General features: G+C 38.6%; 1 protein-coding gene across 2 annotated transcripts in view; it reads right to left on the bottom strand.

Annotated features, from left to right (window-relative positions):
- DOK6 (docking protein 6) overlaps positions 1–23,514 on the bottom strand; it is a 368,631-nt gene that overhangs the window by 72,052 nt on the left and 273,065 nt on the right. For both annotated transcript variants that reach the window (XM_002915925.4, XM_034642822.1), the window contains exon 6: positions 12,242–12,380. In XM_002915925.4, the coding sequence (XP_002915971.1) occupies positions 12,242–12,380 (139 nt within the window). The remainder of the gene's footprint in view (positions 1–12,241; positions 12,381–23,514) is intronic.

The following is a 23,514-nucleotide window of genomic DNA, read 5'->3' as shown; positions in this document are numbered from 1 at the left end:
TTTTTTTTAAATTCTGGGAACACATTTCTTCCCAAACGGTCAGTCTTAAGCATCACGGAAACACAGTAAAAACATTTTTTTTCTGGAAATAAATAAGGTGAGAATTTCCTCCATAAAAATTTCATCTGAATCGTTCTCTATTGTTTCTTTTTTTTTAATAAAGATTTTTATTAATTTTATTGGACAGAGAGAGGCACATTGAGAGAGGGAACACCAGCAGGGAAAGTGGGAGAGGGAGAAGCAGGCTTCCCGCTGAGCAGGGAGCCTGATGCGGGGCTCGATCCCAGGACCCTGGGATCATGACCTGAGCCTAGGGCAGATGCTTAACGACTGAGCCACTCAGGCGCCCCTGAATCGCTCTCTATTGTTTCTTCACCTCGTGTCTCTATTTCTTGGTCTTCAGGGTTTTCAGATTATATGAGACTGTTAACCTTCCATTTTTTCCCTTGTTTCTTTAGTTCCTTTTATGCTACTTCCATAATTAATTCAGAAAAATGAAAAGTCTGTATTTGAAAATGTGAATGTCCATATTCTCCCGACCTCTGTCCACGGTACAAATCTTGTCCACCATACCTTGGATGTTTAAATTTTCTCCTACACATCAAAGGATCCATTCCTCAATGTTCAAAACCAGGCATCGAGTCTGTTCACAGACCATCAAGCCATTCTGCACCACGTCTTTCAATGGAGTCCTGTCATTGGGAACACTAAACATGCATTATTTTTGTGGAGGATTGAAGATGGCTGCATTCAAACACACGGTGTCTAGGCTCCCTTCTCTTAAATCTGGGCTGACTGATGACTGCTCTGATGAATAATGCAAGGCAGACATGACATTATGTCTGTTTTGGTTCTGCCTTTGATGACCTCTAAGGCAGGCTCTCCTTCCCTCCTCCTGTCCCGAGTTACTGTGGAAGTCTGACTACTTGGAGACTGCCATGGTTGGAGGAAGCCCTAGCTTACCGTGTATGCGGGCTGTGTAATTCGAGGTTTGAACCCTTCTTAGACAGTCCAGCAGTTCTCATTTTACAGATGGAAAATCACAACCCACCAAATGCAGGGATTTGTTCAAGGTAAAATCCCAACTATAGAACCTCTAATAGAAAACAGTTCTCTTGATTTCTGAGTCCACTGCCCTTTGGACTTTGATGTGGATCTCTCTTGGGAAAAATGAGTTTCCTCTCGAACATGTTAAAATATACAAAAATACAGCTCTGTACTTTGAAAGTACACACCCTGCCAAGAAAAAGCAGGGAGGTCCTGAAAACTGGTGTAATTTTTGTCAGGGTACTGGCCACCAGCACATTTTCCTGCTTTTACCAAAATAATTATCCAGGTTACCTTACTGACTTTTGCAATTTTCCTTTGTGGTTTTGACTCTGCCTCCCTCTGTGATAAACACTAATGCTAATTTGTGTTCCCCTATATAAATTCATCTATATATTAACAAAAGCTTGCTAAACAATTAATTTTACTTTTGCTCTGTATCTCCCCATTTATTTATTGACTAGAAAATTTAAAGTCATATTTGCACAAATCTCAACAACTGGGAGAGGAAAAAGTTAGCATTTATAAATGATCATTTATGAGTCATTCCCTATGTGCCTGGCAATGTGCAAACTGGTTTCATATGTGGTTCCATTTGATGTTCATATAAATTGTCAGTAATTATGCCATCTGAACTTTGCAGACAAAGAAAACAAGACTCGGATAATAAAATGTTTTCATGGTAACACAGGCAGCGAGTGATGTCTCTGAGGCATCAAAGACCATGATGTTGAAGAGAGAGAAAAATTCTTTTCCTGCCTTCCAAGTCTTCTAGCTGGACTAAAAATTAAATTTACCTGAGACAGGTTCACAGAGAAAAAAACCCAAAGTTTTATTACATGTGCATTGAAGCCCAATAATGAAATTGAGACCCAAGGAAATGATCAAGGCCAGAAGTTTTTATACTTTTAGACAAAGAGACAATAAATCTTTGAGGAACTGGCAGGACAAAGAAAACAACTTTGGGAGCTTCTGTTAACAAGGAACTCTAACCAGAATTTGGGCTACCGTAGTAAATTAGTAAAAAGTAACAAGAGGTGCTGACACAGCCTTCTCAGCTCTGAATTCCCTCTCTCTGGTGGTAAGAATGTCTCCTTTTTCCCCGGAACAGGGAGGGTGCCTTTCACATGGGAGATTTACTTCCTGCTTTCAGGGGGACACAGGAGGGTCTTAGTGTCCTTCTTGCAATGCTGTTTTTTAAGTAGCTTTAATTCAAAATAATCAATATGCCAATTGGCACATTTTGGAACAACCTGCCTTTGGTTCCTACAAGGTCATGTCCTCTTCACCACAGTTTACTGTAAAATAAACTACTGGACCCATCTTCTCCAGGGAGCAGATATGAGGAATGCTGCACCAACTGGGTCAATTCCACTGGACCAAGGCAGGAATGCGCATGACTCTTCCCCACGTTGAGAGGAGAAGGCCACGATGGGTGCAGCCCAGTCCCGGAGTTGTCACGCACACACACTGGCTTGGCTGTCCGCACACCTGTTAGCAAACCCCAACTCTATAGCTGCCTTGTCATTTGACCTCAGGCAATGACGTACTTACATGTTTTTTTAAGACTCAATTTTTCCTTATCTCTAAATTGGATTTAATATAATCCACCTCAAGTGTTGTTATAAATATTTCACAAGATGATGCTTTTAGAGTGAAAAGCACAAGGTTTGTCCCACCTGAAGTGCTCAGTAGAAACTGCTGGTTTCCTATGGCGACCAACACATGGGAGAGGCAGCCGACACCAGAGGCATCTCTGTGTACATGTATGTGAAAAAGACACGGAAATGCGTCCAAACTGAGCTATCAAAGGAATGGCAATGAAGGAAGTCACCGTCTTAGATCCAAGTCTAAGAGCTTAACAGAAGTACAAAACCCAAGAAATTTGTCAATATGGGCAAATGGGAGAGGGAGGACACAGATGGGAGATGGAGAGCGATGCTGGTAGGGTGTGGTGTGTGTGTGTGTGTGTGTGTATGTTTGTACACACACATAACATTAACCAGGAAAGGCCAGTGTCAGCTTTTCCAGTATGACGAAGAGTTAGAGATGTGAGTGGCTACGTCAACATGTTCGCTGGTGCGTCTGAGACAAGACGGACTGCGTAGAGAAATCCACTGTGGAGAAGCAGCCCTGAAATATACAAGTAGTCAGGGGCCACGCTCAGGTGACATGTGGGATGTATGTCAGAGGTAAGACAAAAAAGTCATGCAGCCTAATAAGGAAATGGTGAATACAAGTACAGTCCGGTTGAGAACATTTAGTTTATTTGTTCTTGAAAAAGAGCTCATGAAACTTGAAAACTGTATAGAAATAGAAACTCCAGAGACCTTTAGGCAGCCAAGCTCAGCACTGTTTGATTTATTCAAACAGTCCTCTGAAGTTTGAAGGTTTATGGGCAATTGGTTTTTCACAGACTTGACTTAATTTTCAATAGGGGACAACTCACTTAATCTTCCATTTTATTCAAAATAAATGAAAAGGAATTAAAAGATACCTTGGTGAGTTGGTACAAGACTAACAAACACTACATTGTTTATAGAGTCATTTAATGGAAGTTGCTAGATGTCATTTAGAATTGGACTTTGAAGAGTATTATTCTCTTTAAACTTGAACCAAAATGGAAGTCATCATTTTATGTTTTAAATATGTATTGACCACCATACTTTCACGGGATGTAAAAAAGCTGAGCTTTAGAATAACATCAGAAATTATTACAAACATATGCATAAATACTTTGAACACCATTCTTATATGTAATCAATAATGTGTAAGAATATGTATATTCTTTACTCATCTATCAATCTATTATTTGTAACTAGATGCATTTACAGAATTACTCTCTAAATACAGGAAATATGATGAATACATATTGAAACATTAAATTTCACAGCTGTTGTAAATAAAATGTTCACTATCTTTTGATTTTGGAATGTGTAAATATCTAGAGGCTGTGTTAAAGTTTATATAACTAATTTCCAATGTCTGCACATAATGAAAGCTGGGATGAACTTTAAACAGTGGTTATAAAATTCTACCCACTTAAAGATAAAGCTAATTTTTTTCGTTTGCCAGCCTTTTTATGACTTAGCTAATAACTGGGCTTTTACTCAAGACCAGCTCACATTCTAACACTCTGAGTAGATATATTATTGCTCCTTCCTTCCCTCTTTTAAGAAAAGGTAACTGGGGGTGCCTGGGTGGCACAGCGGTTGGGCGTCTGCCTTCGGCTCAGGGCATGATCCCGGCGTTATGGGATCGAGCCCCGCATCAGGCTCCTATGCTGTGAGCCTGCTTCTTCCTCTCCCACTCCCCCTGCTTGTGTTCCCTCTCTCGCTGGCTATCTCTATCTCTATCTCTGTCGAATAAATAAATACAAATCTTTAAAAAAAAAAAGAAAAAAAGAAAAGGTAACTGAAGCACAGCAAAGGTAAGTGTCTTACACAAGGTCACACAGCTCTTTCTTTCTCTAGAGTCTACCTGGTTAAGCCACTATGCTGCCCTGCTTCAACTAATACATGTGCATTCACTGAATACATCCAATAAATTGACAATTACACTCACACTTTTGAAAGTAAGCTTAATTAACTTCCCATGTGATTCTTACATCAATTTTGTAGACTTTGGTTTGCCCACTACTGGTCTACCGTTTTTCTTCAATTTCACAGCACTGTCCCAAAGAGAAGACGGTCTGATTCTTTGGGTTGTCTGTGTATATGCCATAATTATATGTTTGTGTGCTGAATTATTTTGATTGACCTTTGAAATCTATTGTTTTTCTTTAAGGAAATCATTCTCATAATTGCCATGAGCAGATTGTATGCCCATGAATAGGTAAGACTATCATAGTTAAAAAGAGGGAAAATCATTCGTATAGAGTTTCCTCATTATTCTTTGACTAGAAATAGAGATAAAAGAACAAAATTGTATTTTTTAACATGAAAATTGTACTCTTTTATGCTGGGCAGTCACTTTCCTTACACATTATCAACTCTAATGTAGTTGATTAAATTATATATATATATATATATATATATAAAATGCGTTTTCTGAAGTGACATCTAGAGCACCTACAACTAATTTTAAGAAAAAAAGAACATGATATAAATAAAATTTGTGCTATTATATTGTGTTACAGCACCACTCGCCAGAAAAATTACACATTGACCTCTCCCCATTTCTGTCTCATTTGTGCATTTGTGCAGAAATGAGTATTTTTCTTCATGTCCGTGTGTTTGTTTAGAGACTACGTTTTCTTCAGTGTTCTGACACTGAAACAACAGTAAGTAAATAGATTAATTAGAATCGCAGGTCCACTTTAGTTATCAACTATAATCATTTCTTCTAATTGGGCTTGTGTTGGTTCATTACAATCAGTGTCTATCAATCAGTAAGAGAAAATTTCACAAATATGCAAATGGCGTTTCCCAGCAGGGAACCGGCATTGTCAGTAGCAATGAAGTCTCTTGTCTTATGATTAAAAATTGATAACATTGAGCAACACAATCATGAATAGAACTTTGAAGATGAATTTATTAGCAGGTATTCCTATATATTAGATATGGCACACCATTTGCGATCACAAATCACACATTTAAACTTTTTCAGAATTTCTTAAAGTTCTATGAATATACCTAGAAAAGAAATTGTAAAAAGTGTTAAAATTTTTTGTGTACTACTCATCAGAGTATTTTGCTTCCAAATTTTTTACATTTTCAGTGTAGGAAAACTAGTTATTATTATTTTTTGTAGCAGATAGAGATTCCTGTAAAATGTGAGTATGAAGACTGTCTTCACTAGAAGGGGAGCCAAACTGCCTGGGAAAGAGCCCATCACGGAAGGCTTTCTCATTCATTCACCGAATTATAAATGAGCCCATGGTATTCATGTTCTAGAAAGATATACGTACTTGAGATGAACTGAAGGATATTATTTGGCTATCCTTGGGAATAACAACTGAGTGTTTTCATAGTACTTCTTAAAACAAGTATTACGGTATTTTGCACACTCTAAGATGCCATCAGTTGAAAGACAAAACACTATTTTATGTTGCACTATGTTGCACTATGAAAGAACAGAGCTATCAATTAAACTGTAACTGAGAGATGTTAAAATGTGAAAAAAAAATGTGCATCTTGGAATGAATGGAATGCAATAGTATTTCCCTATTTATGCAACTATTTAGACAAAAAAAAATCATTTCAGGGGCTTACTTGGGTAAGTTCTGTGATACACTTTAACTCTAGGAGGGCAAATTCCCTTAATTTCTCATCGCTACTTGAATTAGTTTTCCACAAAGCCAGCTTCATTCTTTCTCTCTTCTCCTGTGCTCCTCTCCCATTATTTTTCCCTGAGATGTTTTTGTCATTGGTAACATCTTACCACCATCACAAAATTTCCATCAAAGATACCAAACCACCCCTTGGGCTTGTTCCTATGGGTAGTGTAAGACAATGCCACTTCTTCAGAAAACTCTTTTCATCTTACATTATAAAAGGAAATAACAGAATTTGTTTTCAAATGGTTATTATTCAAAAGGTTTATTGTTCTTGGAACAGTGAAGTTTTTCAGTTTAAGTGTGTGTTTAACTTGCTTTTATTCCGTATATTTCTAGTAACAAGAGCATGTAAAACGACAAACAACAGAGAAAGGAAACTCTTTTCGTTTTCTAAGCAAGAAGTTTTACATGAGACTCTCTTATTCTTTTTTTTCTATCCACCAGAGCTTAGGACAACCACAGGATTGATAGCTTTGGACAATAGTGCATGCAGCCAGCCCTGCTGGTGGTGTTTGGGGCGTTAAAGCAATCTTGCTATCTTGCTGGTATGTTAATAACACTGATGCTATTTGTCCTTAAACTACATGGAGTTCTTCTGGTGACCAGGTGGCAGAAATTACTGGAAATAGGAGCATTCCAAACCCTGTTTTTAAAAGGATACACTGTAATTCTTATTATGGGAGGCTGTCCTTCTGCAAATAGGCTTTTAAATTACTTGCAACGTTACCAGGTTCGAAGTTACTAATGACAATACCCCTCCTTTTATTTAATTATTTCTGATAAGATATCAGGAAAATTCATTAAAAAAATTTATTCATGTCTTCTCAGTTGCTCTTTATTTATTGGCATTTTATAACATATGGAAAGCTTACGAACACAAAAACCAAATTTAAAAAAAGGACTTCTTTCATATCATGTGTATGTGTGTGTGTGTGTAACAGATCCATGAAAATTAAATTATTTCAGGGCATTTGAGGCCTTGTCATCTCCGATGATTTCAGCCTCACCAGGCAGAATCACAAGGGCACATTTGTGATATGGTTCCTGATAAATAGCTTCTATCACAAAGACAAGAAAAATTTCCTTGATAATGCTGCACCCGGGTGGTGGAGGACCTATAAATATTTTTAGTAATAGCCTTCAAGAACTCTGATGGTTCTAAGAATAAGAATGATCTCCGTAAAATGGAAACAAATTCTAGAGGTGCCATTTGCTTACACATCTAGCTTTAATAATTTCCTCAACGATTTGAATCTTAGTGAATCTCTCAGAAAGAGTTCTAGTTCAAAATTTACTACTGTGGCTTCAAATTCCCATGCACCCCTCAAAACCAAAACCGTCCTCTGAAATAAGATGCTTTGGTGTTAACAGGTAAAGAAAATACAGAGGATTGTTAGCCCCTTTTATGACCATTTTCTGATTCCTACTTGGACAGAAGAGTGAGAAGCTGAAGCTTTACATCTGAACGCGAAAGGGGAAGCATGTCGTCTTGTAGTGCGGAACTCATTCTTTATGGAGGGTTAGTTAAGGACCTTCCAATAAACTGGTGATTTAAGAAATCTGTCAGGGTCCATTGAGCCCAAGGGGTGTTTTCAGTAACACTGACCAAAATCTTGAGATGGCATCATCTTACCAAACTGATGAAGGCTTGGAAAATGCTTGACATTTCAAGGAGTAAAAGGAGTGAGATCATCTTTACTCAAGCTGTATCAATTACTTGATCCCACAAACTTCTGGATCACGTGAAAGAACTTTCTTGCTCTTCTGTATATTACCAGGGAGCTTATTGACCAGAGTAAGCTGTTTACAAACCTGTGAATGGTTAATCCACGACTAAGCTCTACTTAAAAACTTCTTGGGTCGGATAATAGTAATTAATTCTTCTGTTATCTTTCTCAGTGAAGGAAATAAAAATATTTTTAATAACCTTGCCAATTTAATGATTCCTATTATCCAGTATTCTATAGTGCAAATATACCATTTTATTCACAATGCTGGGGAATTTTTCTAGATATGAGATTCTTCAAACAAGAACAGAAACATTGCCTAACTTAGATCATGGAGATATACCAAAGTATGTTTATTCTTGTGTCCCTCCCCAACCCAGGAAGGAGGATAATAAACAAGGGCAAACCCAGGTTTTAACCACACATGTCATGTCAAAAGATTATACTGAATTCTCTGTTACAGTTAAGAAATGATTGTTGAAGGGGAAAGATTTATACGATCTGAAGAGAAAGTTAAGCGTCTGCCTTCGGCTCAGGGCATGATCCCGGTGTTCCGGGATCGAGCCCCACATCGGGCTCCTCCGCTGGGAGCCTGCTTCTTCCTCTCCCACTCCCCTGCTGTGTTCCCTCTCTTGCTGGCTGTCTCTCTGTCACATAAATAAAAATAAAATCTTAAAAAAAAAATCTTTAAAAAAAATAAAATCTTTAAAAAAATAATCTTTAAAAAAAAAAAGAAATGATTGCTGAGATTTTATTTTTCATTCAAATTTGTTTAAGACAGTAACACTGTTGGGGCGCCTGGGTGGCACAGCGGTTAAGCGNTCTTTAAAAAAAAATAAAATCTTTAAAAAAATAATCTTTAAAAAAAAAGAAATGATTGCTGAGGTTTTATTTTTCATTCAAATTTGTTTAAGACAGTAACACTGTTGGGGCGCCTGGGTGGCACAGCGGTTAAGCGTCTGCCTTCCGCTCAGGGTGTGATCCCGGAGTTATGGGATTGAGCCCCACATCAGGCTCCTCCGCTATGAGCCTGCTTCTTCCTCTCCCACTCCCCCTGCTTGTGTTCCCTCTCTCGCTGGCTGTCTCTATCTCTGTCAAGTAAATAAATAAAATCTTTAAAAAAAAAAAAAAGACAGTAACACTGTTAAATCACGTCTCTTTAAAAGGATGAACTAAATGTATCAGTAGCCTAAATAACAATGTTGGGGGGCTTTTACTGCTTATGTAGCTTGTTCCTAATTTGATCTTGTAATGTAATAAATGTAAATGTAATAAAAATATGTAAACATTTTCTATGTGCTCAATAACAATCTCACATGCCCATTTTTAAAACTGGAAAGCCAATGAGCAATGTCATCTTATTTTGTAGGAGATACATAATAAATAAGATGCATCATTTTTATATCTGAGGTTTGGGGGTATCTTTCCAGCTCCCAAGGTATACTTCTGCCTGGTGTATAGCACAAGCCTTCATTTTATTTAAATAAGCAAATGAAGACTTAGAGGGTGTTTAACTACCATTTCATTATTGTTGGAACTTCTTCTTTCAAAGAGATTTGTGCATGTAGAGGCAGTCTCTTCAAAGAAAAAGTAAAAATTATGTCTGGAAGACCTGGAGATGTTTACTTATGGTCCCAGAATCTGAGGAATTTGGGCAGTTGTCAAGTTGTGGTAGCATGCTCTCTGAAAAACATCAGCTTGGCTTACTCTGAAGAACGCACTAGATATGAAATAATCTTATTAGTCTTAACCTTCAGAGAAAAGCATAGCTGTGGCAATTGTGTTTGAAATTAAACCAAATGCTCCATTTGCGTGTATGCACCAAACTGATGGAGTCTGATTTTGTGATTCTTAGACACATTTGGTTTCTTCGGTGAGCCTGCCATTTAAACACCTGCCCCACTTTTCCATCTCTGAGCACCCAGGTCCGTGGTGCAAACCGCCGCCCCCCCCCATAGCTGTAGCCTGCCTGAGAGCTTGTCAGTGGACAGCTGGTCTCTAACCCCTAATAGCAATTGCTTGGCTCCGCTCCAGGGACATGCTTCTCAGATGCACAGGACGTTATCATGTTTATCACACAGGACAGCATCAATAGCAAATGTGAATTAAATTTTGTTTTGCAAATTTTTTGGCACAAGACTGTTAGACATACTTGAAAGGAATTGAAAGATATTATTTAGTGACAGTTGGGAATAACAATTTAGAGTCTTTGCAAACATTACAAGTCTTATAATTATTCAAAATCACTCCTACAGATGGATCACAATCGTAATAATGAACCTTTTCATGGTACTTGCCATGTGCCAGGCCTGTTCTCAGTACTTTACAGATTTTAATGCACAAATACCTCATAACAACCAAAGAATCAGGACTATTATATCTAAAGGAAACTGAAATATTTAGAAGTTAATAACCCAAGATAGCCAAGATGATATAGCCAGGAAGTGGTGGAATTGGGATGTGAACCCAGGACACATACCAAATGCTTTCCTTTACAGCAGACAATATGGCTGTCAAAGAGCTCTTGGCATCTCTTTCACGACAATACAATTAAATGACCATACTCATGAGCATTTTGCCTGTTCAGAACAGCTATAAGTAAAGCTACAACTGTTAAGTGTCGTTGTTAACTGTTAACTAACAGCAAGTGACATCACAACTGTTAATTTTGGTTGCAAACATCAGTAGACTCTGAAATAATCTGAAATTTGGTAGTTATATTTTCTCATTAAGCCCCTGGATAAATGTCATATTAATTAGATAATTGTTACAGTGGTTTACATTTAACCCAAATCTTTCTGGAAGACTAAGTTATACCAATGTCTTAGTAATGCTTCTTCAATTAATCACACAGTCATATTAATAATCCTACTAATATTCAAGCCACTCATTCATCCCTATGAAAAGCCAAACGTCCCGTAGAAAGCCTGGTTTTCACTTGTCATGCTTAGGTATTAGGAAAGCTCTTTAAAGCACTTCCTAGATAGATAAAAATGTGTGTGTAGTATTGACAAAACTAGAAATGCATTAAGAATAACATAAGATCACTTGTTAAATTACTTTTTCTTTTCTTATACTTAAAAGATAAGTTTGTATGTGCCAAAATATTATGTAATGGAGAATTTAAAAAATCAAAACAAGTATAATATTACATATAAAACTCTGTCGTCTTTAAGCTGAAACAGAATTATGAGTGTCATTCCGGTGACTGACCCACCTATTTCCCAAAACTCTACCTGTCCCTTCATTAATGAAATCTAGTGCATCTCAATAAATCTTTTTTTTTTTTAAAGATTTTATTTATTTATACGACAGAGATAGAGACAGCCAGCGAGAGAGGGAACCCAAGCAGGGGAAGTGGGAGAGGAAGAAGCAGGCTCATAGCAGAGGAGCCTGATGTGGGGCTCGATCCCATACCTCCAGGATCATGCCCTGAGCCAAAGGCAGACGCTTAACTGCTGTGCCACCCAGGCACCCCCATCTCTATAAATCTTGAAGAATAGTCACCTCTTAAGATTATGGGCAATAATCATTCCATTATTTACTTTTCACAGAAATTAGTGGTAAAGCGAATAATTTTTTCTCAGCTACTTGAAAAAGTTACTGTTTCAGGTTCTTTACTAAATTATATCTTAGCTTGACCTCAAAGTTGTAGTATAGTTCCAGGACAGGATGACAAACAAATCATTCTGTTGGTAAACATTATAAGCTCCTTCTGTAAATATTTTATGACTGACTCTGAAACAAATACAGAAAGAGAAGTTTCAGAGAATCTAGGACAAATACAAAGACAAAGAGAAAGCAGAATCCTTTCTGGTAGTAACTTAATTTTCCTGATTATTTTGGGCCCACAGTTGAATCCCTGGTGATCCAACTATATGTGGTGATAAGCAGAGAGCACTGCTTCGTATTTCATTCTCTATGCACCCCACCCTCTTTGGGTAACTGTGCCAATAGGTCATGGGGAGATACATGGAGCACACAGCTCCCTACCTGTGGCCACAAAGAACTTTTTTGGGCATATGCTGAATAGGGCATTAGAGGCATGGGATTCGGTAACTGGAGCGAGCTCTTGGGGCTAGGGGTAGGGGTGGACACCAGGGTGCTGATGTGAATGGGCCCACATATACATGATGCGCATCAGATCTCAGTGACATTCATTTCCAAGTTACCAAGGAAGGAGCCTTACCCGGGCCTTCTGCTCCATTTCTAGCATTAATCTCTCATGCTGCTCAGCTATGGCCAGTGTCGCAGAATGGACCTTCTGATAGATCATTTCTCCTTCCCTTGTTTGAAAAGTGAATAGTCCTTCTCCTGTGTCACACATTCTGTGAGAACAGAGATAGGGAAAGAGATGGGTCTTCACGTGTTCAAGTGCGTAACAGTTCTCCATGTAAAAGATATCCGTGCCCTGTGTCACCCTCCTCCTTGACTTCCATGGGAGTTAGGGAAGCGGATTCAGCCTTGACCAAGCCAACCGACCAACAAGCATATCTTTAAATGGTACATGAGACAGAACGAAGGGTAAAAACCCATGACTATTTGGAATTTTAAAGATGAAGCATTCACAGCCCTACAGAGAAACAGATACAAGTGGGTTCAGTCATGGCAGTGCAGCACTCACATGTCTTATTATACAAGCAAATGGTTGTTTTCTTTAAGGATTTTCACATCTGTGTTATCATAACCCTGTTTCTTATAATTTGAGAGCTTTTGAAATATAAAGAACTTGAGAAAAATCTACAATTTTATACTCACTCTAGTAGGAACCTAGAAGACTACACATTTTTTAGTTTATGGATTTGCATACATAGGCTGAATCTTAAACCGAGTGATCCTTAAGCAAATCTTGTGCATCCTAGGAAATGACCTGGCATAAAGACCCTATCTGGATGTGAGGATATTTGGTTGAATTTTGGTTTGGCACTTACCAGCAGTGTGACCTTAGGCAAGTTAAATAACTTGCCTATACCTCCTTTTCACATCTCTAATATAGGAAAAATAATAGTACTCATCTTATAAGATCCTTATGATAGTTGAAAGACCAATCTAAATATCCACTATAGAGAAATGAGTGACTTAATTTTAGTATTTTTATCTAATGGACTATTACACAGTAATTACTATGTCATTTCTGAGACCATATAATAACACTAAAAGTTCTTACTGTGTACATTCAAGAGGAAAAAAATCAGAATAAAAATTCTTTTTTGATTATTTAATTATAATTACCTTTTTAAAACATAACCTTCTTGGAATAAAACCACTGTCACCTTGTGAAGGCAAAAGGATTATAGGTAAATTTTATTAACAAAGACTCATTCTAACACAAAAAATATTTCTAATTAATACTTTAAGCCAGCCTTTAAAAATAATTGGAGGCCCTCAGAAAGAGCCACTCTCTATCAATATGATGTGAGCTACTCAGATATTGGCTATTAGCTGGATGGCTGTGTTGTTGGTTTTCAGATTATAACATCAAAAGACTTGGACGAGATGTTCCTGAGCCCACGCTATGTCTTCCAGCACCAAAAGGATTTTGGATTCTTCTCTATGACTCTCCAGGGGGTTTTCGGTAGAAAAGAAATGTCTCAAGGGTCTTCAGACATTACAGAGGCTGCGAATGCCATCCCGTAGGGCCCTATAATAGCCAGCACTTAGCTTCTGTGAAAAAGATCTTAATAAAATTCACACAGCGTGAAATGGAAAGTCTGGGGGGGAAATGAAGCATTTTCACAAAGTGAAACAAATGAGCTTTCTTTGTTGATTCAGAGGAGTAACGAAGTCCAACAGCCTGAGTGGGCGAGGATTGACACGCGGTGAGCCGGCCTGTTCCGATGTGAGTTCTGTTCATTGTCATCTGGAAAGCACTGCTTATGAGCCCTCGGAAATGAGATAATGAAGACACCGACTGTCATTTCTCAGTCATAGAAAGGCAGAGGGCTAACTTCCTGGGACTTACCGCCCAGAGAGGATCTGAAAGCTCATGGGAGGTTTCCTGCAGCCTCTGAAACACAGACTCCTATCAACTCCAGCCTTTGACCAGCAAACAAGGAATTAAAACATGCTAGCTTTAAAAAGTGAAGTCATTTTTGGTCAAAGGTGGTCTTTCTTCAATGCGGGTCGCTACAGCCAAGCTGGTCACACTTCTAAAGTGAAATCAGTTCAGACTTACTGACTTTTGTCTGCAGTGTTGGAATAAGCAGCTTAGGTTTCCCTGCTTATTGTTTAAAACATGTCCTGTTGGGGCATGTAGGAAACAGACAGAGAGATTTATTCCTTCTTATGTGTCCGAATAGTTTTGTGGAAGCAAGCCGGTACTAGAGCAGATGGAGGGAGAGATGCCGTCATTCGGACTTGCTACTCCACGTGTGGTCACACCGGCCTCACTGGGAGCCTGTCCAGATTACTGGATCGGAACCTGCATTTTCTAGATCCCAGGTGACTCCTCAGCACATTATGTTTGAGAAGCACCGGCCTACAGAACTCTTTCTACACGTCACCATTTCATTAAACAGGAGCGAGAGATGACACTTGGGACCCAAATGAGGACGGATCAGAAGCTGTGTTTGCTCAGCTTTAGATGGTGACATAGGTCACCAAAGGTCAGAAGGGAAACACCATGACAACAAGGACAAAAAACCTAAAAGAATCCTTTCCTTAAGTGGGGAAGAGCTGAGAGAGAGGTGCTACCTTGAGTATCCTAACCTCCTAGCCACTAACATGCCCGTTCCTCAATTGCATTTATTTGGAGATAAGGTGAGAATGCGGACACTGTATGTTTGTCTTGACTCCAAACTGAATTTGATTGACATTTATAGACAATTACAACTGTTAGCTCTCTTTCTACTTAACAAGGTATTTTCACAAATTAATACTTTTTCTTATCAAAAATTCAATGTTAAAAAATATAATCTCTAAGATCCCTTCAGCTTTAAGGAACAAACTAGAGCCTCGTAAAAATGCTAAGTAGGACTGACACACTCATTTCCAGGGTGTTTTTTGTTTTTGTTGCTTGTTTTCGACATTGTGACCTAGGGGACACTATAACAGTACAGGGTCCATAAGTCAAAGGGCACAGATTTCAACCATCACATGGCCGGTCATGTTCATTTATCCCTTATTTAACTATAAGGCAGGCAGGCAATGTTCTGAACCCGAGGATGAAAAGGATGGAAACATATAACACTCCTTGCCTCTGAGGCTCTACAATGAGTGGGGAAGATAGGCATTGTTGTGAGAAGGACACACTTAACTGCAGTGAGTGATAGCAGGGCGAAGCATGGGGCCACAGGAGGTACTAGGGGGCTGACCTGAACACATTATTTTACCAATTCAGTCCCTTATCTATAAAATGGGGGCAAAAAGACTTGTTACAAGATTGTTTCCTTTTGTCTTTTAATGAAACCAGGTGATAGTGGTCAGGAAGGCATGAACTCAGTAGGCCATGGCTGCCCAAACCCTGTACAGTCCAAAGAAAGGCCTGTGTTTGGGGGGGAGTGTCCCTTGGCCAGTTTCTGGACTATAACCTATGAGCCTTTGGAATATTCAGCCTGATAAGAGTGAATTTTGTGTGTCTGAGGCCTTGAGCCATGCTGTACCAATTTGACTGGATGAGTTTATCCTAACATTATGCCTGTTTTGCTCTGGTGGAGGCTGGAGGCTGAGTGGCTCACATTGATCCTGTGGGCTCTGCCTGCCTATGTAACTGATCCTTAGTAAAACCCTGATGCTAAGTCTTGCTGTAGCTGCTGGGTTAACAAGGCTTCCCGTGTCTTTCACACATCATCGTGGAGGAAACAAGCACATCCCAGGTGACTGCCCTGGGGGTCCTAGAAGCCTGAGCCTGTCCCTGCTGGCCTTCCTCTCTTCATTGGTCTTCATCTGCACGTCCACTGTAGTAACCATAACTATGAGCAGCTTTACCTTTTCTGAATCCTGTGTCTTCCTAGAGAAACACCGAGCCTGAGGGGGTGTTGGGGACCCCTCCACACAAGGCAGCCAGCATTTGTTAGGTTGTCAATAGGGTTTGATAGAGTAAGAGTCTAAGAAAATCCTAGTATTTTCCCTCAATGGCTCTTTTTCTTTCCTCTTTCTTTTTTCTTTCTTTCTTTCTTTGTCTTTCTTTCTTTCTTTCTTTCTTTCTTTCTTGATTTCATTTATTTGTTTGAGAGAGAGAGTGAGAGAGAGCATAAGCTGGGGGAGAGGCAGACTGCCCACTGAGCAGGGAGCCCAATGCGGGGCTGGATCCCAAGACCATGGGCTCATAACCTGAGCCCCAGCCGGACACTTCACTGACTGAGCCACCAGGTGCCCCTCAACGGCTGTTTTTCAAATTCCATTCATCCTCTCCTTCTCTATCCCATCTCCCCACTCACTTCCACAGTCTTTCAAAATAACAGTACTCCCAGTCTAGTCTCTGCTGTGTTCTAATAAGGAGCAATCAGAGTTCACATGAATGAATGTCTTTGTTCAAAGGAAACAGAACTCCAAATGCGGTGCTGCACTATGCAGGGTTCTCCCAGTTCCCCTCAAAGAGGAGAAACCGCTCTAAAAGAGGGTCCCCTGGAGGCAACTTCACTTGAGAATATGCCCTACATACCATGTAAGCTATTAATGACTGCCCTCCTTTTCCTGCCTTTAAATCTCAAACTTAACTCTGGATGAAGGGTTAAGTTCCAGTCTTTTTCCAAATGACAAACAAAAGAAATTCAACAAATCAAATTTATGGGAACACTTTACTTTTAAAAAGTGAACACAGATACTTTAAAATATGTATCTGTGAGTCTTTTACTCCAGATGAATCTGTCCACCTCCAGCAATGTTGTCCACGTTCATGGCTGTATGACTTCATTCTCAGTGTAAGTTTTGCAATATTGTAGACATATTTCACAGCCAAATATTTACCTTCTGTGCACACAAAAAATTTTTTTAATGTTTTTTTATTATATCATGTTAGTCACCATACAGTACATCCCCGGATTCCAATGTAAAGTTCGATGATTCATTAGTTGCGTATAACACCCAGTGCACCATGCAATACGTGCCCTCCTTACTACCCATCACCAGTCTATCCCCTTCCCCCACCCCCTCCCCTCTGAAGTCTTCAGTTTGTTTCTCATAGTCCATAGTCTCTCATGTTTCATTCCCCCTTCTGATTACCCCCCTTTTCTTTATCCCTTTCTTCCCCTACCGATCCTCCTAGTTCTTATGTTCCATAGATGAGAGAAATCATATGATAATTGTCTTTCTCTGCTTGACTTATTTCACTTAGCATTATCTCCTCCAGTGCCGTCCATGTTGCAGGCAAATGTTGGTTAATCGTTCTTTCTGATAGCTGAGTAATATTCCATTGTATATATGGACCACAACTTTTTAATTCAGTCATCTGTTGAAGGTCATCTCAGCTCCTTCCATGATTTAGGTATTGTGGACAATGCTGCTACGAACATTGGGCGTGCACACAAAAAATTTTAAACTCTCAGCAATGCAGAAGAGCAGAGCACTTTCCTGAAAACCCCGTGGTGTTATCTATTCAGTATTTAAAATTTAATGTTTAATTATAGAAAGTAATGAAATTCTTCAAAGCACAGGCTTTCTGCAGAACGGTTAAAACCAATTAACACTTTTATTCCATTAACAGTTTATTGTCATTTAACAATGCAGGCATTTACTTTCTTTTTTAGCAGCTACGAAAAGGCTGAAGTTTCTCTCTATGAGCTCTTGTGAGTCAGGCTTGGATCTGGGGTAAGGGAGTGCAAGCAAAATGGACAAACAGACAAAAGCAATTGGGTAGCAAGTCCAGAAATAGACCCAATTCATATGAGAGGTAAATATGTGAAGAAAGTGTCAACTCCAGTTGGTAAGGGGAGCTGTACTCTCCAATAAACTGTGTTGGACACTGGTCATTAGAAAAAATATTGCATCCACATCTCTACCTCCAGTGATAAAAATTGCAGAGAAAGCAAGTGAAAAAAAAGGTGGTAGAAGAAAAGACAGAAGAATTCCTATATAAACTCAAAGGAGGAAGGAGTTTCAAGCTGTGATCCAAGCCAAAAGGTGACAAAAGAACAAATGAATGAATCTGCCTGTAAAAACTTTTTTAAAAAAGACAAAAGATATCACACATATTAGCAGGCAAATAAAAACTAGGAAAAATATTTGGAACTCACAACACCTGCTGACTTCTCATCTATAAAGTAGGTATACTACGTCAGTACTTTTTTCAGAGGGTTGTTTGAACATTAAGTGAATTAATATATGTAAATCCAAAAACAGTGCATGTTATTACTATTATTCATTAAATAATAGTACTATTATCACTAATACTGTCAAAATAGATACCTAAAACACAGTGCTAAATGAGAAAAGGGTGACAATAATATGTATAGTGAACTAACGTTTTCGTAAAAAAAGTATGTCTTTGCTTGCATGTACATGAAACTCTGGATGAATGCACAAGAAAGAAACTATGTTTTTTTAAAAAAAGACTTATTTATTTATTATTGAGAGAAAGAGAGAGAGAGAGAAAACGTGCGCTGGGTAGAGGGGCAGAGAGAGACTGAGTCAAGCCGACTCCATGCTGAGCAGGGCAATCCCAGGACCCTGAGATCATGACCTGAGCCAAAACCAGGAGTGGGATGCTTAACTGATTGAGCTGCCCAGGGGCCCCTCACTAATACTTCTTTATGTAAATGGTCAAATTAAAAAAAGAAGTGCTATTAATTTATTAACTGAATTTTAATTAATTAAAATTAAATCAATGTTGAATTTTAAAACAAGGGTCAGAGTACTTTCACAGGGTTTTTGTGAAGATATAGTGTATATAACGTGCCTAGCTTGGTCTCTTTCACTTAGCAAATACACTTTTACTGTTAAACTTATAAAATACTGTGCTGATCATTTGAGGCCTCCCTTCCAATTGACACCCACCCATCCACCCACCCACACCCACACACACACACTCTCTCTCTTTCTCTCTCTCTCTAGTTTAGCACAGACATCTGATCTGATTTTCAAGACAACCAGGTTTGCAGAGTTCTAGTTTGTAATGAACTGAAATAACAGCACCAATTGTAGCAATGGTGAGAACAGCAGCCAGCACTCAGGGGCAAGGACTTCAGCCAGGCTTGGTGTTGAACACAGAATGTGCATTACCTCACTGAGCCTCAAACACCTGCAAGGACCTCACTGCTTTCCCTTACAGAAAATACCGTCCTAAGTAGGTGAAGGAATCTGCCCAAGGTCATTGAAATTTAAGCGGCTGAGCTGCGGTCTGAACTCAGACCTGTGATTTTAGAGGGAGGCTCATTATCACTAAGCTAGATTTTGTTCATTCACGATGAGAAGCAGAAACACATGCATAATTCTTTAATTATGAAAAGCTCTGTAGTGGAGAGAAAGAGAGAGCTCAGCACAGGGCCTGGGATAGAACAGTTTGAAGGTGCTCTCTCCCTCTCCACTGCTGTTCCTTTTCTGTCAAATTAAGTTCCCGAGAATATTTCTCAACAGTGTGCCCTTAAAATGCATGTTAAGGTAAATCAGTCAATTAATCAATACAACAGGTGAATTGCAATCAAACCCTCCCTGCACGCCCAAATTCATGTCAAATCCTTTGTAAGGGGGAAGGTACAGTAGAACATTTGCCAGCCTCTCTGCCTCCTGACTGTATTATTGTATGGCTCCAAACATTTAATGCATATGGTGGCTGTTGGTTAATTTCACTGTTGGGACCTTAGGGATACAATGTTTCCCTCAAACAAGCTGAGAAATCTGATCCTGCAAGGAGATCCTGATTTTAGTCCAGGATCTGCTGGAAATTAGCTTAGTGAAATACCTTTTTGATCCTTTATAAAACTAAGTGTTGTTTTTTTTTTTTTTTTTTTAATGAAAGAGTTGATCTAAATGATCTCGAGTGTACAAATGTCTGAAGATTCTTTAAGTCTTCCACTTGTGATGGCCAAATCACAATCACATTAATTAAAATATTGCCATATTTTGAGTATTTTCAAAGTTGTAATGTTATCCTATTTATTTATTTTTTCTTACTTTTGAATTTTCTCCTTCAGTTTTTCAAGTCAATGCAAAAGTCAATAGAGTATCCCCCAAATTTTGGCTTTAGTAAATTCTTAAAAAGAGATACCTATAAGATGCTTTTCTACTTACCTTCCTTTCTGCCTTAAAAATTTAGAACTGAGAAATCCACCAGGTGAAGATGTGAAGTAAGTCATAACACTTTAGTTGCTATTTAATTACCTTAATATATATAATCACAAATTACTACCAATATCATTATTATATTGCTACATTAGATGTTTATGAGGGTTTAGGGCAAAAATTTTTTTTAAAGGCTTACAGCTAATTTTATATTCACCATGTATACATNAAGAAAGAAACTATGTTTTTTTAAAAAAAGACTTATTTATTTATTATTGAGAGAAAGAGAGAGAGAGAGAAAACGTGCGCTGGGTAGAGGGGCAGAGAGAGACTGAGTCAAGCCGACTCCATGCTGAGCAGGGCAATCCCAGGACCCTGAGATCATGACCTGAGCCAAAACCAGGAGTGGGATGCTTAACTGATTGAGCTGCCCAGGGGCCCCTCACTAATACTTCTTTATGTAAATGGTCAAATTAAAAAAAGAAGTGCTATTAATTTATTAACTGAATTTTAATTAATTAAAATTAAATCAATGTTGAATTTTAAAACAAGGGTCAGAGTACTTTCACAGGGTTTTTGTGAAGATATAGTGTATATAACGTGCCTAGCTTGGTCTCTTTCACTTAGCAAATACACTTTTACTGTTAAACTTATAAAATACTGTGCTGATCATTTGAGGCCTCCCTTCCAATTGACACCCACCCATCCACCCACCCACACCCACACACACACACTCTCTCTCTTTCTCTCTCTCTCTAGTTTAGCACAGACATCTGATCTGATTTTCAAGACAACCAGGTTTGCAGAGTTCTAGTTTGTAATGAACTGAAATAACAGCACCAATTGTAGCAATGGTGAGAACAGCAGCCAGCACTCAGGGGCAAGGACTTCAGCCAGGCTTGGTGTTGAACACAGAATGTGCATTACCTCACTGAGCCTCAAACACCTGCAAGGACCTCACTGCTTTCCCTTACAGAAAATACCGTCCTAAGTAGGTGAAGGAATCTGCCCAAGGTCATTGAAATTTAAGCGGCTGAGCTGCGGTCTGAACTCAGACCTGTGATTTTAGAGGGAGGCTCATTATCACTAAGCTAGATTTTGTTCATTCACGATGAGAAGCAGAAACACATGCATAATTCTTTAATTATGAAAAGCTCTGTAGTGGAGAGAAAGAGAGAGCTCAGCACAGGGCCTGGGATAGAACAGTTTGAAGGTGCTCTCTCCCTCTCCACTGCTGTTCCTTTTCTGTCAAATTAAGTTCCCGAGAATATTTCTCAACAGTGTGCCCTTAAAATGCATGTTAAGGTAAATCAGTCAATTAATCAATACAACAGGTGAATTGCAATCAAACCCTCCCTGCACGCCCAAATTCATGTCAAATCCTTTGTAAGGGGGAAGGTACAGTAGAACATTTGCCAGCCTCTCTGCCTCCTGACTGTATTATTGTATGGCTCCAAACATTTAATGCATATGGTGGCTGTTGGTTGATTTCACTGTTGGGACCTTAGGGATACAATGTTTCCCTCAAACAAGCTGAGAAACCTGATCCTGCAAGGAGATCCTGATTTTAGTCCAGGATCTGCTGGAAATTAGCTTAGTAAAATACCTTTTTGATCCTTTATAAAACTAAGTGTTGTTTTTTTGTTTTTGTTTTTTTTTTAATGAAAGAGTTGATCTAAATGATCTCGAGTGTACAAATTTGTCTGAAGATTCTTTAAGTCTTCCACTTGTGATGGCCAAATCACAATCACATTAATTAAAATATTGCCATATTTTGAGTATTTTCAAAGTTGTAATGTTATCCTATTTATTTATTTTTTCTTACTTTTGAATTTTCTCCTTCAGTTTTTCAAGTCAATGCAAAAGTCAATAGAGTATCCCCCAAATTTTGGCTTTAGTAAATTCTTAAAAAGAGATACCTATAAGATGCTTTTCTACTTACCTTCCTTTCTGCCTTAAAAATTTAGAACTGAGAAATCCACCAGGTGAAGATGTGAAGTAAGTCATAACACTTTAGTTGCTATTTAATTACCTTAATATATATAATCACAAATTACTACCAATATCATTATTATATTGCTACATTAGATGTTTATGAAGGTTTAGGGCAAAAAATTTTTTTAAAGGCTTACAGCTAATTTTATATTCACCATGTATACATATCTCCTGGTGGCTTTATTGGAAAAATATTGGATACTCCTTGAGGACTAGGAGTTTAACATCCTTAACCCCCAGTGGAATCACAAAAAGCACCTACTGTACTCCATAGGCTTGTGGACTGAAAGACTTGAAAATTATCAGCATGATGACTACCTGACAGGTATTGATTTTGTAGTCCCTGAGAGTGAAAAATAAAACAAAATAAAATATAAGAGAGATTTTTTTTTCTCTAAGAACAGTCCCCTGGTGTTAGTGTTAAGTTCTTCTGAATGGAATAGGCCAAACATCACAAAGAGAACACAGAACTGATCCCTCTTATGTTCCTGGCTAACATATACTAGTTCTATTTTAAAACCATTTGGGGGAGGCTGGGTGTAGATCATACGAAACAGCTACCGACATAGACTCGAGCCGATTTGTCTGGGAAAGAGCTAATAACAAAAGCAAGTCAAGCGAAAACTTAAATTCTGTCATTTAGAAATTATACTTCCCTTTTAAAGTGAATTTGACTGCCAAGATACGGTTGGGAAATTTTTACAGTTTAACATGTAAGCTACTAATATTTACTCACTGAATTAGAGGAGTTATGCTTCTCCTCACCATTTTGAGAGGAGCCTAAAAATGAGATCATTATATTCCCTCAGAGCAAAAGAGCCTGTAATCAGGGTTTACAAATTACGTTTTTATTCTCTTTTTGCACCAAACATAGTTAATGAAGGTAATTTTTAAATTAAAGATAATTTCAGTGTCACAAGCGACTGGGGAAGAAAGTGTTTTAAGCTATAGCCAAAATAGAAAAGAAATGCAAGACTATACTTGATTTTACACTGATTTACATTTTTACATTACAATCTTTCTTTTTCTTTTTATGTTATTTTTATGCATTCATTGACTTTTTTTGGACATCAACCAATCACATATCAGGCACTGTATCAGCTTCTGGAAAATATTTTTAAAAATCATATTAGAAAAGAAGTAGGGGTGCCTGGGTGGCACAGCGGTTAAGCATCTGCCTTCGGCTCAGGGCGTGATCCCGGCGTTATGGGATCGAGCCCCACATCAGGCTCTTCCGCTATGAGCCTGCTTCTTCCTCTCCCACTCCCCCTGCTTGTGTTCCCTCTCTCGCTGGCTGTCTCTATCTCTGTC

Source organism: Ailuropoda melanoleuca, chromosome 14, assembly GCF_002007445.2.
Source record: "Ailuropoda melanoleuca isolate Jingjing chromosome 14, ASM200744v2, whole genome shotgun sequence".
Classification (NCBI taxonomy): Eukaryota; Metazoa; Chordata; class Mammalia; order Carnivora; family Ursidae; genus Ailuropoda; species Ailuropoda melanoleuca.
This window is presented reverse-complemented; position numbering and strand designations above follow the sequence as displayed.